The 18,567-nt window shown below is 66.6% G+C and overlaps 1 protein-coding gene across 4 annotated transcripts; it reads left to right on the top strand.

Moving 5' to 3' along the window:
• The first annotated feature begins 17 nt into the window (after positions 1–17).
• Positions 18–18,348, top strand: SCRIB (scribble planar cell polarity protein). 4 transcript variants are annotated; one of them, XM_077847577.1, is made up of 36 exons: positions 19–232; positions 974–1,091; positions 1,197–1,275; positions 1,365–1,454; positions 1,549–1,605; positions 1,704–1,767; positions 1,864–1,938; positions 2,007–2,151; positions 2,448–2,566; positions 2,750–2,949; positions 3,209–3,375; positions 3,473–3,603; positions 3,695–3,820; positions 4,572–4,742; positions 4,976–5,362; positions 6,079–6,141; positions 6,487–6,576; positions 7,003–7,080; positions 7,690–8,013; positions 8,100–8,180; positions 8,264–8,518; positions 8,799–8,909; positions 9,007–9,300; positions 9,392–9,580; positions 14,697–14,807; positions 14,889–14,936; positions 15,768–15,830; positions 16,277–16,384; positions 16,468–16,627; positions 16,700–16,835; positions 16,924–17,115; positions 17,204–17,346; positions 17,421–17,458; positions 17,564–17,638; positions 17,833–17,884; positions 17,967–18,348. In XM_077847577.1, the coding sequence occupies exons 1-36, from the start codon at positions 74–76 to the stop codon at positions 18,110–18,112; spliced, it is 4,845 nt and encodes a 1,614-aa protein (XP_077703703.1). In that variant the 5' UTR covers positions 19–73; the 3' UTR covers positions 18,113–18,348. The 4 variants fall into 4 exon arrangements, with proteins under 4 accessions (XP_077703704.1, XP_077703703.1, XP_077703706.1 ...); XM_077847578.1 differs by lacking the exon at positions 6,079–6,141 and having other exon boundaries at positions 18–232; XM_077847580.1 differs by lacking the exon at positions 8,264–8,518.
• The last annotated feature ends 219 nt before the right edge of the window (positions 18,349–18,567 follow it).

Genomic DNA, 18,567 nt, shown 5'->3' with positions numbered 1-18,567 from the left:
TCATGCGGACCGAGCCCCGCCCCCCGGCCGAGCCCGCCGCCCGCGCCCGCGCCTGAGCCCGCCCGCCCGCACCATGCTCAAGTGCATCCCGCTGTGGCGCTGCAACCGGCACGTGGAGTCGGTGGACAAGCGGCACTGCTCGCTGCAGGCCGTGCCCGAGGAGATCTACCGCTACAGCCGCAGCCTGGAGGAGCTGCTGCTCGACGCCAACCAGCTGCGCGAGCTGCCCAAGGTGAGCGCGGGGCCGCCCCGGGGGGGGGGGGGGAGTTGGCGCTGCCCTGCAGGTGGGCCCGGGCCTCGCGCCGCCTGCCCTGCCCGCCGCTCGCCTCCCTGAGGCTGCTCCGGAGGAGAGGCTGGAGGAAGCCGGTCATGGGAGGATTTCCTTTCTGGACACCGGGTGCTGAGTGGCCGGTGCCTGGGGGCTGCGAGCCTCCAAGGGCGTGGCGGCTGGCCGGCTTGGAGGGCGTGGAGGGCATGGAAGGCCGGGCTCTGGCCTCGCCGCCGGGAGCCTGCACGGCAGCCCGGACCTGCGGTCCCCCTCTGCTGCTCCCGTTGCCTTTGTTTTTTTTCTGTCTTTTCGTAGGCATCAAACTCTTGCCACAGGCTTGGGCGGGGTGGCTGGGGGGCCGGGGCTCTTCCCGGGTGGGTGGAGTTTGCGCAGCTACCCAACCAGGAGGCGAACTTCTCAGCTACGGCTCGGCTCGCAGGCCTGGGGTCTGTCGTGTGGCGGGAGGGTGGCAGGGACGCGTCCGAGGTGACGTGAAGGGACCAGGTACTGAAAGTTAGGAAGTTGGAAGCGTTAGCAAGACGAGGGCACCCGTCTTTCCTTCTCTTGCTGCAGGGGGCGGTTACGGGGCAGGACCCCGGGTTCCTTTGTGGCCTGAGCCAGGCAGAGGCCCGTGGGAGCTGCGTCTGCTCCGGAGGGGGCCCCCGCCACAGTCCGTCCTCCCCTGACCCCTCTCTCTGCCCACAGCCTTTTTTCCGGCTGCTGAACCTCCGCAAGCTGGGTCTGAGCGACAACGAGATCCAGCGCTTGCCCCCTGAGGTGGCCAACTTTATGCAGCTGGTGGAGCTGGACGTGTCCCGGAACGGTGCGAGCCCAGCATGGGTTGGGGTGGAGCCCGGGGTGGCGGGAAGGGCTTTGAGTTCTCGGAGACTCTGGCTGTCACTCCAAGGTGACCTCTGTCCCACTGCAGACATCCCTGAGATCCCCGAGAGCATCAAGTTCTGCAAGGCTCTGGAGATCGCGGACTTCAGTGGGAACCCTCTGTCTAGGTGGGTGGTGGCCACAGCGGGGGCAGTAGCGGGCGCGGGGCCTGCACAGCCCCCTCCTGGACACCTGAGGTCCCCTGCTTCTGCTGTAGGCTCCCCGAAGGCTTCACTCAGCTGCGCAGCCTGGCTCACCTGGCCCTGAATGATGTGTCCCTGCAGGCGCTGCCCGGGGACGTGGGCAAGTGAGTGCTCTCCAGGGCAGGGGGCCTGGCCCAGACCCACTCCTCTGCCCGCTGCCCCGGCTTCCATCATGCCCCGCCCTGATCTCTCTTTCAGCCTCGCCAACCTGGTGACCCTGGAGCTCCGGGAGAACCTGCTCAAGTCCTTGCCCTCGTGAGTGGGCTTCGGTCACCTGCTGGCACCGGCTCGGCCGCGGTCCTGGGGGGCCTTGGCTCACGTGGCCACAGCACAACCTGCTGTTTATTCCGTAGGTCTCTGTCCTTCCTGGTCAAGCTGGAACAGCTGGATCTGGGAGGCAACGAGCTGGAAGTACTGGTGCGGAGAGGGCGGGGCCGTGGCGGGTGAGGCAAGGCGGGCGAACCCCGGGCTGTTACTCTGACCCCGTTGCCCTGTCCCTGTCTGTTTTTGCAGCCCGACACCCTCGGGGCTCTGCCCAATCTCCGGGAACTGTGGCTGGACCGGAACCAGTTGTCGGCACTGCCCCCGGTGAGTGAGGGTGCGGCAGCCCCTGGCTCGCGCCTGGCCGTGCCCTGACCCTCCGCACCCACCCGCAGGAGCTGGGGAACCTGCGGCGCCTGGTGTGCCTGGACGTGTCGGAGAACCGGCTGGAGGAGTTGCCCGCGGAGCTCGGTGGCCTGCTGTTGCTCACTGACCTGCTACTTTCCCAGAATCTGTTGCAGAGGCTTCCTGACGGCATCGGTCAGCGCCAACCCGGGCACTGGGAGGGGCGTGGCTGGCCGTGAGGCCTGGCCCAGAGGAGGGTCCTGGGAGGAAGACCTTGACTGGGCTCCGAGAGACGCCCCGAGAAGGGGGCAGGATGCTGGGGGCATGGGGAAGGCCGGGCAGGGAGGCCACCAGGGCGTGCAGAGCCGTCCTCTCTGGGGCTGGGGAGGGCGGCGGGGAGGGTGCTGCCTGGGCCGGAGCGGGGCTCCAAGCTGCGAGCTGCACGGGCCCTCCACCCCCTGCAGCCCGTCACCCCTTCTCCCCGACACCAGGTCAGCTGAAGCAGCTGTCCATCCTGAAGGTGGACCAGAACCGTCTGTGTGAGGTGACCGAGGCCATTGGTGACTGCGAGAATCTCTCAGAGCTGATCCTCACTGAGAACCTGCTGACGGTACGGCCCAGCCTGGCAGGACCGGGGGAGCAGGGATAGGGTGCCGCGGCGCGGGCCCAGCCATCTGCCTGGATGGGAGGCTGCCGGTGGGAAGCAGGTGCTGGGGGTGCCCTGAGGGGTGCTCCTCTCCTTCCAAATTCTGGTGGCTTTCTGTCAACCTTTGGCTGTCCTTTTCCTGCCTAGGCTCTGCCTCGGTCTTTGGGGAAGCTGACCAAGCTGACCAACCTCAATGCAGACCGGAACCGCCTGGAGGTGCTGCCACCGGAGATTGGAGGCTGTGCGGCCCTCAGTGTTCTCTCCTTGAGGGACAACCGCCTGGCCACTCTGCCAGCCGAGCTCGCCCACACGGCTGAGTTACATGTGCTGGACGTGGCCGGCAACCGGTGAGTGCCCACACCCCCCCCCCCAACTGGGCTGGCCGTGCCCACCATCCCCCGCCCCCACCGGGCTGGCCGTGCCCACCATCCCCTGCCCCCACCGAGCTGACCCTGCCCACCATCCCCCCCACCGAGCTGGCCGTGCCCACTGTCCCCCCCCACCACCGAGCTGGCCGTGCCCACCGTGCACCCCCCCGCCACCAAGCTGGCTGTGCCCACTGTCCCCCCCCCCCCCACCGAGCTGATCGTGCCCACTGGCCACCAGGCTGCAGAGTCTGCCGTTTGCGCTCACCCACCTCAACCTCAAGGCTCTATGGCTCGCTGAGAACCAGGCACAGCCGATGCTCCGGTTCCAGACGGAGGATGATGCTCAGACCGGCGAGAAGGTGCTCACCTGTTACCTGCTGCCCCAGCAGCCCCCACCCAGCCTTGGTAGGTTGCTGGCGACTGGCAGCTGGGAACTGGGGTGGGGGTGGGGTATGGTTTCAGATGAGTGGGGCTTCCTAATGCTAATGTGCGTCTCCCTTAGAGGAATCAGGGCTGCAGAGCAGCCCTTCGGAGAGCTGGAGCGATGCCCCGCCCAGCCGCGTCAGCGTCATCCAGTTTCTGGAGGTCCCCATGTGCAGCGATGATGCCGAGGGAGCTGCTGCCGAGAAGCGGGTATGGCGAGGGGCTCCCTGGGTGGGCTGCTTCCTCCCTGCCCTCACCTGACCCTACCCTGCCCCACCGCGTGCCCTTGTGCACATTGCAGGGCCTGCAGCGCCGGGCCACACCTCACCCCAGCGAGCTGAAGGTGATGAAGAGGGGTGTCGAGGAGCGTCGTGGTGAAGCCTACTCCTGGAAGCCTGAGTCCAGGCTGCCCTCGCCCCTCGAGGAGGTGCCTGTGGGAACCTGCACTGTGCCCAAGGGACACCAGCCTGGCAGGCTTGCACCTCTTGGGAGCTCTGGGTGTCTTGTCATCCTGGGTGTGGGGCTCTAGGGCTCAGGGTGGCTGGGGTGGTGGGGGATGAGCCTGGTGGGTGGTCTAGGGCCACGTGTGCTGTGCCCTCCCTTGGAGCAGGGTCATGTCATGCGAAGGCTACTGGGGCAGGTGCAGGGGAGCGTGTGCTGTAGACGTGCAGGGCAGGAGCACGGTGGGCTGCCAGAGGTGGCATAGGGGTTGGAGCATGAGGCCCCGGGGTCGGTGTCCTCCACAGGTTTTCACACCACCGGCAGGGGCAGCACCAGCTTCAGTGTTAGGAGCTGGGATCATAGTCCAGCAAGCTTGGTTCTGCCGCTTGAGCTTCTAGCATCAAGGGCAAAGGGAAGCTTTGGGATCCCTAGGGTTGCAGCAGGGTGCCCATTACACCTGGGGGATGTAGAATGCCCCCCCCCCCGCGAAGCTGCTGTTCACACAGCTGTGCTCCATCAGGGCCCCTCGCTGTTCTCAGGCCAGTGTTCTCCGGGGGCTCGTTGTTGTCTTGTTTTCGGGAAGAGCTCTGGGAGGTCCCCAGAAGCATCTTTGCATGTCATCCATTCGGTCTGATGGCAGCACGACTTGCCTGCGGACTGGGATGGACGGCCCCCACCGTGCCGGACTGAGCCCGCCAGGGGTGCTATGGACTGACCCGCTGCCCCACCCGCTCCAGGACAAGAGACTGAGCACGGAGTCCGGCCTGAGTGAGGATTCGCAGCCGTCCACAGGCACCGCCTCCCAAGGTGAACCTGAGGGGTCACTGGCAGACACCCAGGGGCTGAGCCAGCAGGAAGCCGCCCCCAACGCCCAGGAGGAGGCTGTGGAGGAGGAGACGTACGAGGAGGTAAGGCTGGCGCCGGAGGCCAAGCAGATGTGTAGGTGGGACCCGCCAGTGTGCGGCTGGGCCTCACGGTGGGCTCTCCCCGCTGGAGCTTGGCCAGGCCTCCGCCCCCCGTGTCCGTTCCCACAAGTTCCCTTGCAGGCTCTTTCCCGGCCCTGAGTGCCGTGTCCGACGCCATGCTACTCAGAGGCCCTGGGGGGGTGACCTGCCACCATCTCACGCCTGGCTTCACACAGCCCACAGTGCGCTTTGCAGAGGACACGCTGCTGCTGCCCCCAGCAGGGGAAGATGGCGAGAGCGAGGAGGGGCAGCTGGAGGCGCCCTGGCCCCTGCCTGGCGGGAGGCAACGTCTCATCCGCAAGGACACACCGCACTACAAGAAGCACTTCAAGATCTCCAAGCTGCCCCAGCCCGAGGCCGTCGTGGCTCTGCTGCAGGGGGCGCAGCCAGACGGTGAGGGCCCGGCAGGGGCTGGGGGCTGGCACAACGGCCCTCACACGCCCTGGGCTCCACGAGCCGAGGAGGAGGCCGAGGAGGACGAGGAGGAGGACGAGGAGGAGGAGGAGGTGGCAGTGGCCGAGGAGGACAAGGAGGAGGCCGTGGTCTCTGCGCCCTCCATCAAGGTGGGTCTCTGCTCACAATCCCTCTCGACCCCAGGCTGCCCTGTCCCCGCAGCGTCTCTGCTGCTGCTTGTCAGCCTGCGGCCCGAGTCTGGCTGCCAGGGGAGGGCGCTCCCCAAGGGCTGCTGCTCTCCACACCCTCCTGGGCTGGTTTCAGATGGGTGCTCCGAGGCCCCATCCCCGGGGTCAGGCAGCCCGGCCATAGCTGCCCAGACTCTTGTTTCTTTTCGTGTCCTCCTCAGAGCTGGGCTTCAGGCCTACTGGACCCTCACCCACATCCTCTCCCCAGCCCTCAGGTGGCTCTCGGGCCCGCCCAGGGTCCTGCCTGTTTCCCCGGGGGCATCTCACCCGCTCAGCATGCCTGTGCTTCTGACGTCAAGGTCTCGCCCTGCACATGGGCGTGATGCCGTGGCTGCTGAGGGCCTTAGGTGCCTGGAATCCGGGACAGCCGGGCATGGCCTCAGCCTGCTGTGGGGTCCCCTGGACCAGCTGAGCCCGTCCTGTGTGATGGTGGCGGTGGTGGTGGCGGTGGTGGTGGCGGTGGTGGCGGCCACAGTCCTGGACTAGAAAGGACCCCACGCCCAGGGAGGGGCTGGCGCTCGGGCTGCGGGAGCTTGGTGTGGTTGTGCCTCCCTTCTGCTCTTGGCGGGGCCGGGTGAGGTGGTGGCAAGGCAGGGCGGTGGCTCACCTGCATGCCTTCGCTGGTCCTGTCCTAACAGGGGGTGTCGTTTGACCAGGCCAATAACCTGCTGATAGAGCCCGCACGCATTGAGGAGGAAGAGGTCTGTACTCGCTCTGTGCTCTGTGTCCCGGGCTGTGGCCTTGCTTTCCCGGGCTATGGGCGCTCGCTCCTCTGGCCCCCCGCACGCCTGCGCAGACCCCCGCCCCTTAAGAGCTTCTGTGCACCCCCTAGGGTTGGGGCGTGCCGGCCTCCGACACAGGCGACAGCCCCGGCATGGGGCCCGGGGAAGGCAGCAGTGTCAGAGGCGGGTGTGCAGGAGGGGGCAGGGCGCGGGCCTCCGGCCAGGCTGTGCTCTGCCCTGGCAGGTGCCCGTCCCTGCGCAGACCCCCCGCCCCCGCCAGGCCCACAGCAGTCCCCAGACAGCGAGTATCTGTTCTGTTTCTAGCTGACGCTCACCATTGTGCGGCAGACGGGGGGCCTGGGTATCAGCATCGCTGGTGGCAAGGGCTCTACGCCCTACAAGGGGGATGACGAGGTGAGGAGCCATGCCGCCTCGGGGACCCCTCTCCCGGCACCCTATTTTCCCATGAGGCCTGTGTAGTCCTGCGGGAAGTTGTGCCGCACCTTCCGACGTCTTGGCGCACTTTGTTCTGCGCCCCTGCTCACCCTCAGGGGCCCCTGCCAAGGCGCCCTGTCTGACGGTGGCCCAGGCACCACCGCCCTGCCTGACGGTGGCCCTGCCTGACGGTGGCCCAGGCAGGTTACTTAGACACGGTGTGCCGTGCGCCAGCCCTCGGCGCTCTGCGCTCCCCCCTTCAGTGGCCTGCGCTGGGCTTGGGGCTGAAAGTCATCCCGGGAGGTCAGCCTGTGCCTTCCAGCTGCTCGCCCCCGGGACAAGCCAGGCCGGGCCCTCAGGGCCTCTGTGTTCTGGTTCTCCGTTCAGCTCCCGCTTCTTCCTTAGGGCATATTCATCTCACGGGTGTCCGAGGAGGGCCCCGCAGCCCAGGCAGGGGTCCGGGTGGGCGACAAGCTCCTCGAGGTGAGTCGGCGACACGTCTCAGGGTCCGCGCAGCCCTGGCCATCAGGGCAGGAGCCCAGGGGTGCAGGTGCTGGCTGTGCCGGGAGCAGCGGCTGGGGAGGCGGTCAGTCCTCTAGCAGCGGGGCAGGGGCTTCCGCAGAGGCTGTGTGCGTGTGCTGACTGGGCAGGCGCACCGGGGCGAGTCTGATGGCGGCTGGCCCTTCCTGCGGGGGCCCAGAAGGGGCAGTGGACGGGGGCCACCAGCCAGCCGCGCGTCCGCCCAGGCAGGGCTGAGGTCCCATCATAGCTTTGGGAGGAGTTGCTCTGGCCCCCTGGGTAGGGAGAGCTGAGCTGGAGGGAGGGAGCCTCACGGAGCCGGGGTCAGGGTGAGGCGCAGGGTCAGACGCCCAGTGAGCTCAGGCGCCGGAGGCATCTTGAGTCTGGGGCTGCCTGGGTTGGGGACGGGCGGGGGGAACCGCAGGGCCCGGGTGTCCCCGTGTCCCTATCAGCCGCTCGCATCCTTCCCCCCGGGGTCACACAGGTTGGGGAGTGGTCCGCAGCAGGAGTGTGCGCAGAGCCCTCGTGAGGCCGCAGCCCCGTCCTAACACGCATCCCACTCCTGCTGTGCAGGTGAACGGCGTGGCCTTACACGGCGCGGAGCACCACCAAGCTGTGGAGGCGCTGCGGGGCGCAGGCACCACCGTGCAGATGCGGCTGTGGCGGGAGCGCATGGTGGAGCCCGAGAACGCGGTCACTGTCACGCCGCTGCGGCCTGAGGACGACTATAGCCCGCGGGAACGGCGGGGAGCCGGCCTGCGCCTGCCCCTGCTCCAGCCCGAGGCTGCTGGGCCCCTCCGCCAGCGGCACGTGGCCTGCCTTGTGCGCAGCGAGAAGGGCCTAGGCTTCAGCATCGCCGGCGGGAAAGGCTCCACACCTTACCGGGCTGGCGATGGGGTGAGGCAGGGGTGGGGGGGGCCGGGCGGGGAGGGAGCCGGGCAGAGACTGGGACTCAGTGCCTCCGGCCCTCCTTTCTGCTGCAGGGCATCTTCATCTCGCGCATCGCAGAGGGGGGCGCTGCCCACCGGGCGGGCACCCTGCAGGTCGGCGACCGTGTCCTCTCGGTGAGTGGGGGACACGGGGCCTGTGTACTGCCCTGTCTGCTCTGCTCCCCCACAGGGCCCCCTGACTGGCCCCCCTCTTGCAGATCAACGGGGTGGACATGACTGAGGCCAGGCACGACCACGCCGTCTCCTTGCTGACCGCCGCGTCCCCCACCATCGCCCTGCTGCTGGAGCGGGAGGCCGGGGGGCCCCTTCCCCCCAGCCCTCTGCCACACTCCCCCCCACCCCCTGTCACAGCCCCCAGCACCGTGGTCACTGCCAGCCCTGGAGAGTCTGGGCCGCTCAGGCTGGCTCCTAGCCTGCTGGCTGCCACCTTGGAGGGGCCGTACCCGGTGGAGGTAAGACCCAGGCCTCCCTTACCTGTGCCCGACTCTCCCCACGTCTCCCCACAAAGTTGTAGGTGTGGATGTTAGTTCCTCCGGGCGGGAAAGCAGGTGCTCTCGCCCTCCAGGCCCACTGCCTCACCATGTGGTCCATGTGCCTTGAGTTGCCAGGGCCCCTCGCCCCTGAGGACCTGACTAGCCGCTGGGGCCCGTACACCCCCTGTGCTGGAGAAGCTCCCCGGGCGGCTCCAGGGGGGTTGTTCAGCCAGCTCCTTGTGTCCCTTGGCATCCCCAGGAGATCTGCCTCCCAAGAGCCGGGGGCCCACTGGGGCTCAGCATCGTCGGGGGCTCTGACCACTCCAGCCACCCGTTTGGTATCCAGGAGCCTGGCGTGTTCATCTCCAAGGTAGTGCAGGCCCCACACGCGTGTCTGTGTACGAGGGCCCGGCCAGCCGCGGGGCAGCAAGGCCTCCAGCCCGCTGAACGTTGTCCTCCCCTGACAGGTGCTCCCACGGGGCCTGGCCGCACGTAGTGGCCTTCGAGTTGGGGACCGCATTCTGGCAGTGAACGGGCAGGACATTCGGGAGGCCACACACCAGGAGGCAGTTAGCGCCCTGCTCCGGCCCTGCCTGGAGCTGGTCTTGCTCGTGAGGAGGGACCCGCCACCCCCGGGCATGCGGGAGCTCTGCATCCAGAAGGCCCCCGGGGAGAAGCTGGGCATCAGTGTTCGAGGGGGCGCCAAGGGCCATGCGGGGAACCCCTGTGACCCCACGGACGAGGGCATCTTCATTTCCAAGGTGAGGGCCCCTCCTTGGCCAGACCCACTCCATGGGATTCCTCGGTGGCAGGGAAGAGGCCCCCCAACGTCTGAGGCCTGGGTCTCTGCAGGTGAGCCCCACGGGAGCAGCCGGACGCGATGGCCGGCTGCGGGTGGGGCTGCGGCTGCTGGAGGTGAACCAACAGAGCCTGCTCGGCCTGACACACGGCGAGGCCGTGCAGCTGCTGCGCAGCGTGGGCGACACCCTCACCGTGCTCGTCTGTGACGGCTTCGACACCAGCACCGTGGCTCCCGCTGAGGTCAGTGCCTGCCGCCTAGGTCCTCCACCCCCAGCCGTGACGAGTGACTGCGGACATCTCTCCGCGTGCATGCCTCAGGGAGTGCTCAGCCTTCGGCAGGTGGAGGGCGGGTTGGGGGGTTAGTGCCAGGCCGTGGTCCAGGCACCCGCTCCCGGTGCGCAGAGGTTCAGCCCAGGGAAGACGGGGCACAAGGGCGTGTGGAACGACCAGGCCCTGGGAGGGGAGACAGAGCCGCGAGCTTCCAGGCAGGCAGCACTTGCAGGTTTGGGGGGTCTAAGCCACGCAGGTGGCCCCTGGGGCTGTACCTGCAGACCCGGCTGGGGACCCCAGCCTCTGGGCGCCGTCCTCTGCTGGCAGCTCCTCAGCAGATGACTTGTTCCCAGGACTTTAAACCTCAGAGCAGAAGCTGGGGTGGGGGTATGGCACGTGGGGCCCCTGCCGTCCTCCTGCCCACTCCCCCAGAGCGAGGGCCGGGGTCATGCCTGCCTGCAGCCCACCCAGGCCTCTGAGGGCTCTCACCCACACAGGGACGGGGCAGTCACTCAGGTCGGCCTGCGAGCACTGGTCTCTGGGGCAGCCACTTCCGGCCAGCGAGGGGTGGACGGGAACGGAGCCTGGGCTCGTGCCCCACTGGGCACCCGGGCGCCAGGCTGGGCCCCATGCCGGCCCCTCCCTGTGTCTTTCTGCGGAGGCGTGGAGAAGGTGGTCCTGGAGGAGGCTGTGTTTTTACTTTTTCCCGTGTGTGAGAGTTTTGAGGTGTTTTAATTTGTACGTTTGCTGATTTTAAAGCTGTTATCGAACAGAGGAAAGTGGCTGCACAGGCCTGAACATCTGACGGTGATGTGTCCCCGAGTTCCGGGGGGCACTCACACCTGGTGCAGGGTGCTGGCTCCCCATGGCACGCCAGCCAGCCCGGGGTCGGGGCGGGGGGCCCTGTGTGCTGCAGCCTGGGCGCTCAGCCTCATCCGTCCCCCTGTAAGTGATGTGCTGATGCACGTTCTGAACATCAGCCTCCTGTTCTGTGGGATATAAACCTTTGGGTCAATTTTGCTTTTGAAGAAGGGTTTCTTGGCAGTTTTAAAATTCTACATTTTTTTGAATTAAGTTTTGTCTTTTATTCTGTGTCTTTTGGATTCAGGATTTTGTGTAGAAAAGTCTCCCCATTTTAAAGTTCTCCCCGTCCTACGTTGTCCTACATTTCTTTTTCGTACTAATAAAAGTTTTCAGAGGCAGGGCGGTGTGATCCTCCTGGGAGTGTTTCTGGGGGGAGTGGCTGTGTTGTGTCGGCAGTGGAGACTGAGCGCCCAGGTCCCTGCGGGCCTGGCCATGTGGGGCCGCCCTTGTGCCCGGTGTCCTCAGCCGCCGCATGGGGCCCTGGGTACGGTCACTTTCCGCTGCACCTTCATCTCTAATTGGCCGCGTTACCTGTTTTTCTTACATTAGAAGACTTCGGACTGGTTTTTGAGTGTTTGCTAATCTGGGGGTTCTGTGATGGGCGGGATGAGTAGAGGTCACCTTGGATTTCAGAGTTCTGTCCGCGCAGGAGCGTGTGTGCGCCGAGCCCATTGGTGGATGGCTGTGGCTTCCTTGTTAGTCTGGATCTCGGCAGCAGCCCTTTGGATCTGCCCCGGGACCTCTGCCTGGGTGACAGCGGCAGCCAGTGGCCTTGCCTCATGTTGACTCAAAGGGGCTGGACGTTTGCTGCAGTTCGTGAAGCCGCAGGGCGTGGGCTGGGCGTGCCCCAGATCCTCACCCTGCCCACCCCGCTCTCTGTAAACCGCCCCCGCGCACCTCCAGCCCTGTGGGCATCGGGGGCCTACAGGTGTCCTGTGAACCCCGCTCAGGTTCTGGAAACTGGCCTTGATGCCACGTCCCTGTAGCCACGCTCCCCACGCAGCTGGAGGCCCCGCTTCTGCAGCGGGTGCTGCGCAGCTCATGGGCCGCTGCCCCTACCTGATGTGGAGCCCTGGGCAGATGCAGGGCTTCCCTCTGCCTCAGGGGCCTCGTCTGGGCGGCGTCTGCTTCTGGGCTTCCAGGGCGTGCCCACCGGCCTGCCAGCGCTGCTGCGCCCTGCCCTCTGGTCACATCCCTCCCTGGTGGCCGGCTCACCAGCCCGTTCAGCGGTCAGCGGGCATCTTCCAGCGGCTTTCCCGGAGAGTCCCCGGCCTGGTCCACACTCACCTGCCCCCTCCGGCCCCCTGCGCCCATCTCCCTGCTGCCTTCCGCACGCGCGGCTCCCTTCCCTCCATCTGTCCGTGTCAGTGAGCGGGAGGGCGTGGGGGTGTGGGCTGCGGCCAGGGGGACTGGAGCCTGACCAAAGCCGTGAGTTTGTCCTGTTGTCTTTGGTGTCGGTTCCTCGCCCAACATGGGGCTTGAACTCATGATCCCGAGACCCACCAAGAGTCACAGGCTCCTCTAGCTGGGCCAGTGTCCTGGGACTGTTTGTTGTTGTTTTTTTATTTTACTTTAATTTTTTTTTAAAGATTTTATTTATTCGTGAGAGACCCAGAGAGAGAGGCAGAGACAGGCAGAGAGAGAAGCAGGCTCCATGCAGGGAGCCCAATGTGGGACTTGATCCCAGGTCTCCAAGATCAGGCCCCGGGCCGAAGGCGGTGCTAAACCGCTGAACCACCTGAGCTGTCCTAAATTTTATTTTCTTTTTAAGAGATTTTATTTATTCATGAGACACAGAGAGAGGCAGAGACACAGGCAGAGGGAGAAGCAGGCTCCCTGCAGGGAGCCCGACATGGGACTGGATCCCGGGACCTCGGGAGACAACCTGACCCTAAGGTAGATTCTCAACCACTGAGCCACCAGGCATCCCAAAATACTGTGTTTTTAAGGCACTAGAAGTAGTTGTTTGTGTCGTTAGGCTCCCAGCTAGGTGTACCCCGGGCCTCCCGTGTTTTTAGGGATGGTTGTGATACCTGTGTTTCTCTCTTTGTGTGTCTCATGAATAAGTCTAAAAAAAGAAAAAGTGTAAGTAAATACATAAAATAACTTTAAAGATTTTATTTATTCCTGAGAGACACACAGAGAGAGAGACACAGGCAGAGGGAGAAGCAAGCTCCATGCAGGGAGCCCGACATGGGGCTCGATCCTGGGTCTCCAGGATCACGCCCTGGGCCGAAGGTGGCGCTAAACCGCTGAGCCACCTGGGCTGCCCCATAAAATAATTCTAAGTTTAGAAAAAAAGTGGCAGGAACAGGCCACAGAATCCCGCCCCCGCAGCCTGTGTGCCTCCCCAGCCCCCACGGTGTTCCTCGTAGCTGAGGGCTCAGTCCAGGGGGCCCGGCTGCCCCACCTCCCTGACCTGACCTGGTTCAGAGCCCCGTGGCCTCTCGAGGCAGGTTGGAGTGGGTGCGTTTCTGACCAGGTTACCCCAGTGTGTCTCCCCACCCACCTCAGCCTCCGGACAGGCGTGGATGGCTGTGCATCCTGTCACTGGCAGCCTCCACATCGTGTCCCCAGGCTTCCCCACTTGAAGGGACTCTTTCCCCTTGGAACGTGGGGTGTAACTTGGGGATGTGAGGGTGTCTGGACGCCCTGCTCCTCGTCACATTTCCACCTGCCGCCCCCAGCACCCGGGGCTGCTCTTGGTGTCGGTCCCGTGGTGGTCCCGACGGGGATGTTGTAGATCCATCCCCTGCGCCCGCCTGTTGGCCGTGGGCCGCCACGGGAGCCACGGGAGCACCCCCTTCCCCACGTGCTATCCCCGCGGCCTCACCGGCCTCTCGTTCCACGAGGGGCAGCATGGCCGACGGGCGGGCTCCTGACATGGCTCATCTGTGAGCCGCCTGCTGCCCTCCCGGCCTGCGTCACGTTCCCCGAGGATGGAGAGTGCTGTTCACGAGCCAGGTCTGCGCCCCGTGTGCTCACGGCCTCCGGACCTGCCGCGGCTGGGCTCGTGGATGGGAGCGCACATGGCCGTTTGGGAGTCCCGGCCCTGGGGGAGGGAGTTCACGGCAGGCCTCAACCCGGAGGCTGCCTTGCATCTCTGTTGCCTCTGCATCTCTCCCTCTGCCCCGTCCCTCCCTGTCCCTCCCCCCCCTTGTCCCTGCTCTGTCCCTCCCCATCCCTCCCCGTTCCTGCCCATCCCTCTACCTGCGCCGTCCCTCCTCCCCTCCTCCCCTCCTCCCGTGCTGTCCCTCTCTGTCCCTCCACCAGCCCTGTCCCTGCCCCTCCCTCTGCCTGCCCCTCCCCACCTGGCCTGAAGGCCCCGCCTCTCCAGGCCACCTGAGGCCTTTGGACAAGCGTCTTCCAGAAGTCGGGAATGTGGGTGCCTCAGCATGTCCTTAAATCGCTCGTGTCAGAGTCCGTGTGCTGGTCGGGCCTCCGTCCTGCGTGTTCCCGCTGTGCCTGCATCTCTCAGGTGTTGCCCGCTGCGCCCACCTGCGTCATGAGTGGCGCCGTGTATCCTGACGGCGTCCCTGCGGGGGCGCCTCTGTCCTCGCCCCCGTGGGGCTGCTGCCCTCCCCTCACCCGTGCTCTCTGCCGGCCGCCGGCGTGGGGGCTGCGCCTGCTCTGGTTCCTCCCGATGGTCAGGGCCAAGCTACGGGCCCCATGTGGGCCTGGGGGGACAGCCATCTGTGTCTCCATCTGCCTGCATTCCCGCTTTCGCCCCCCCACCCCTGCTGCCCGGCAGACAGTGGGCTCCCCTGTGCTCACAGCTGCCGTGTTGCTCTGGCATCGTGTCCTTTATTTCAGTCTATCCTGGGCGCTCGTGCTGCAGGTTCCAGAAGCGGCTTGTGAGTGCGAGTGGGGTCTTGTGCGGACACCCACTGCCCACTGTCCACTGCCTGCCCCCTGCCGTGTGGTCACCCCTCTGCTTCCTGGGCTCACCGTCCACAGTTGACCTCCCCGGCCTCCTGTCACGTGTCCAAATGGCCGCTGGTGCCCACAACGTGCTTCCATGACTCGTGGCTACCCCGTGTCTCAGACAGTGGCCCAGGTGGTCCACAGGGCCGGTCACGATCCCCCCCCCCCCCCGCAAGGCTGCCATAGCCGCTTGCTCACCACCAGGTCTTCGGCTGGGGCTCTGGCTGGCCCCTGGAGGGGACCTTGGACCGGGGAGGGTGGTGGCCCTGACCTTAGCGTGCCCCTCTCGTCTCCTCAGGTGTCCCCAGGCGTCATCGCTAACCCCTTCGCGGCAGGCGTCGGCCGCCGGAACAGTCTGGAGAGCGTCTCCTCCATCGATCGGGAGCTGAGCCCTGAAGGCTGTGGCAAGGTCAGAGCGCCGATAGCGGCTGCCCCCAGGCCGGAGGGCCCGAGGCTGGCCGTCCCTGACCTGTGTCCCCTCTGCCCCCAGGAGAAGGAGCCGCCGGGACCAACCCCACAGTGGGGACTGGAGGCCATGGTGTGTGTCCGGGCGCCCCTGCCCTACACATGGGGCTTCCATGCACGCCCAGCCCCGGTGCCCACTTCCCTGTCCCCTGCCTTGCATCCGCAGGCCCCTCGCAGCGCTGCCGATTCTGCCGCCAGGTTCGGCACCTCTGGCCCCCACACCTGGCGCTGGCAGTGTCGTGTCCAGGTCACACCTCTGGCCCGGTCATGGAGACCCGGGGGACGGGGCTTCCCGGTAGGGCCTACAGGGGCGCACTGGCTGGGGGCACCCACGCCGGGGCCCTGCCTCCTCCTGGAGCTAGCCCTGAGGCAGCGGAGGGCGCGGGCGGCCTCCTAGGATGCCCCCTCCCCTGACTCACCTGCGCAGGAGGTCAGCCCGGAGGGACCCCGACACCGGCCACAGGGGCAGGCAGCACGGAGCTCTGGGTCTCACCCCCTCTCCAAGAGCCATAGCGGCTGCCAGGAGGCTGTGCCCGGGGGAGCGGGCGGGGGCTGCCACGGGCTTTAGTGCAGATCTTTGTTCCTTAGGCAGGGACAGCTGAGCGGGGGAGCCCGGGGGCGGGGGCGCCCGGCATCCCCTGCTCACATCCCTTCCATATATACAGGGAGGGTAGTGGGGGTGCTCGTGGAGCAACTGCCGCCCTGCATCGGGGAGCCTGGGGCCTCCAGGCCGTGGCCTTCGGTGGGGCTCCCTTGTGCTGGCTGCACCGTGGTTTCGGCCTGGGCTGGGGTCAGCTGGGGAACTGAGGAACAGCTTCTGGCAGCCCCCCCCCCAATTCCCAGCAACTCTTTGTGGGGCCTCAGCCCTGCCTGACCCTCCCCCGGCACTGCCTGACCCCTGCAGGTGCCGCCTGGGACCACAGGAGGGAAGATGGCCGAGGGTCCCCACTCCCCGAGCTGCCAGCAGGTGAGTGCACGCCAGGCAGGGGTACAGGACGGTGCCCCCTCCTCCACAGAGGCGGTGCCCTGGGACAGCACCCGCCAGCCGCCCCTCCCTATGCCCCGGGGCAGACATACCTGTGGGGGTGGGCAAGCTGAGCCTGCTGAAGCTCCCAGGTCTAATGCGTGGGGGTGGTGGGCGGGGGTCAGCCCTGGCAGTGCCCTCGGGCGAGGTGGCTCCAGTGGGTCTTTTCCCCACATCCCCACCCCCTCACCTGGATCCCAGTCTGACCTTCTGGCCCCACCCTGCCCTTTCCTGAGAAAACCCGTGTGGGCCTGGCCAGGGCTCGGTGGGCCCAGACGTAGAGGTGATGCCCTCTGAGCGCTCTGTGCTGGGCATGGGAGTTAGGCAGCTGAGGGAGGCTGCAGCCGGGACAGCGGTCCTCGCCGGCTCAGGTGCATCCCCTTCCCTAGCCCCCGTCCCCACCCTCTCCGGACACGCTGCCCACCAACGTGAAGCAAGCCTACAGGACCTTTGCTGCTGTGCCCGGCCCTCACCCGCTGCAGGACACCCCTGCTCAGGTACGCAGCGGGGCCCCTGCTGGCACGTGTGGCTGGGGGGCGGGTGCCCCGAGGGGCCAGGTCTCAGTACCCACTTCCCGCAGCCCCCCACACCTGGGCCCATGGCCTCCCCGGAGCAGCTTTCTTTCCGTGAGCGGCAGAAATACTTTGAGCTGGAGGTGCGGATGCCCCAGGCCGAGGGCCCCCCCAAGCGCGTGTCACTGGTGGGTGCTGATGACCTGCGCAAGATGCAGGAGGAGGAAGGTAGGTGTGCACGGGGGCGGGCGGGACAGGCGGGTGGGCGTCCAGGTCTCACCCCCCCAACCCCCACCTCAGCCCGAAAGTTGCAGCAGAAGAGGGCGCAGCTGATGCGGGAGGCAGAGGACGGCGCGCTGAGCCTGGACCTGGACGGGGAGGCCCCCGACGACGAGGAGCCCGAGGAGCCGCCACCCTGGGCCGGCCCTGCTGCAGGGTGAGGGGCAGCACTTAACGTCTCCCCGGGATCCCCATGCCAGCGGCCCCCCACCCACCTGGTCCTCCTGCCTTGTCTTCCGGCCCAGGCTCAGCCCCTCGTCCCCCCAGCCTCTCGGAGGTGGCGCCCCGGTGCGCACGGCCAAAGCGGAGCGGCGCCATCAGGAGCGGCTGCGCGTGCAGAGCCCCGAGCTGTCCACGCCCTTGCCTGACCGGGCTCTGTCCCCTGCTGAGCGCCGAGCCCTGGAGGCCGAGAAGCGCGCCCTGTGGAGGGCTGCCAGGTGAGGCTCTGGTGGCCGCAGGAGGCCTGCCCGCCCCCACTGCCCCCCGGCGCGCCTGCCACCCAGCCCTGCCTCCCATTTGCCACAGGATGAAGTCCCTGGAGCAGGACGCCCTCCGCGCACAGATGGTCCTCAGCAAGTCCCAGGAGGGCCGGAGCCGGCGGGGGCCCCTAGAGAGGCTGGCCGAGGCCCCCTCGCCTGCACCCACCCCCTCACCCACCCCCGTGGAAGGTCTGTGGCCAGTCTGGGGGGGGGGGCACCCTACAGCCCAGACCTCTGCCAATGCCTACTTTTTGTCCCCCCAGACCTCGGGCTCCAGACCAGCACCTCCCCTGGACGCCTGGTGAGGAGCCAGCAGCTATTGGCTGCCCTGCACCCCTCCCCAGACTCCCCCTCCTCTGCCCCTCTTCACGCTCTCTGCCTTTCTCCCTCACGCTGTCCTTTCAAGGCCTTGTCTGGGAGGAAGTTTGACTACAGGGTGTTTGCAGCCCTTCCTTCTTCCAGACCTGTCTGTGAGCTGCAGGTACCAGGCCCATCGGCAGGACAGCCACGCGCTCCTCCTGCGGCCCTGTGCCCCCCCCCAGGCCTGTCCCCCTCCCTCTGCCTGTCTTCATCCTGTTCTGTCCGTGCGGGGCTCAGCGGGGACCCCAGGCTGTTGGGGGCGGCTGCCGGCAGGCCTGGGGTGCCATCCTGACCTAATCCTTCTCCCCTTCACAGTCCCCAGATTTTGCTGAGGAGCTGAGGTCCCTGGAACCATCTCCCAGCCCTGGTGAGTGGCAGGCTAGGCCCAGGGACAGCCAGGGTGCCTGGCCCCCCATCAGCTCGCTCAGCCCCCTGCCTCTGCCCACCAGGCCTGCAGGAGGAGGACGGAGAGGTGGCCATGGTGCTTCTGGGCAGGCCGTCACCGGGCACCGTGGGCCCCGAGGAGGTGACACTGTGCAGCAGCCGCCGCCCAGTGCGGCCAGGACGCCGTGGCCTGGGCCCCGTGCCCTCCTAGAGGCTCCGGAACCTCCCCTGGACTTGGGGTAGGGGCCCTGCCAGCTGCACACCACCCTTGCCCTGAGTCTTTTAACCTGGGTGTTAGCATTTTAAAGAGATCCCTCAGGAGTTCTGGCCTCTGACTAACTGCCCCCTCCCCAGCTGGCACCCATTGGCAAGACTGTAACTAGTGATGTTTGTACAACCAAAGACTCTATTTTGTGGTTTAAAAGGAATAAAATTGACTACGTTTTACCTCTCGTCCGTTCATCTGTCTCACACCTCCAGCCCCCGACCCCCTGCCCCACGCCAGGCTGGGAGCCACGGGGAGGCCCTGAACTCCACAGCCCAACCCCGTGCTTGGCTCGGATTCGGCCCAGATGGGACGGGCCGCCCACTACCCGCAAACCAGGGTCCTCCGGCTGGGGCCCCTGCCTCGCCCCGCTCCCCGCGTGGGCGCGTGCACGCAGCAGG

The sequence above is a fragment of the Canis aureus genome, chromosome 14, assembly GCF_053574225.1.
Source record: "Canis aureus isolate CA01 chromosome 14, VMU_Caureus_v.1.0, whole genome shotgun sequence".
Lineage (NCBI taxonomy): Eukaryota > Metazoa > Chordata > Mammalia > Carnivora > Canidae > Canis > Canis aureus.
The sequence above is the reverse complement of the archived record's forward strand: the minus strand, read 5'-3'. Positions and strand labels throughout refer to the sequence as shown.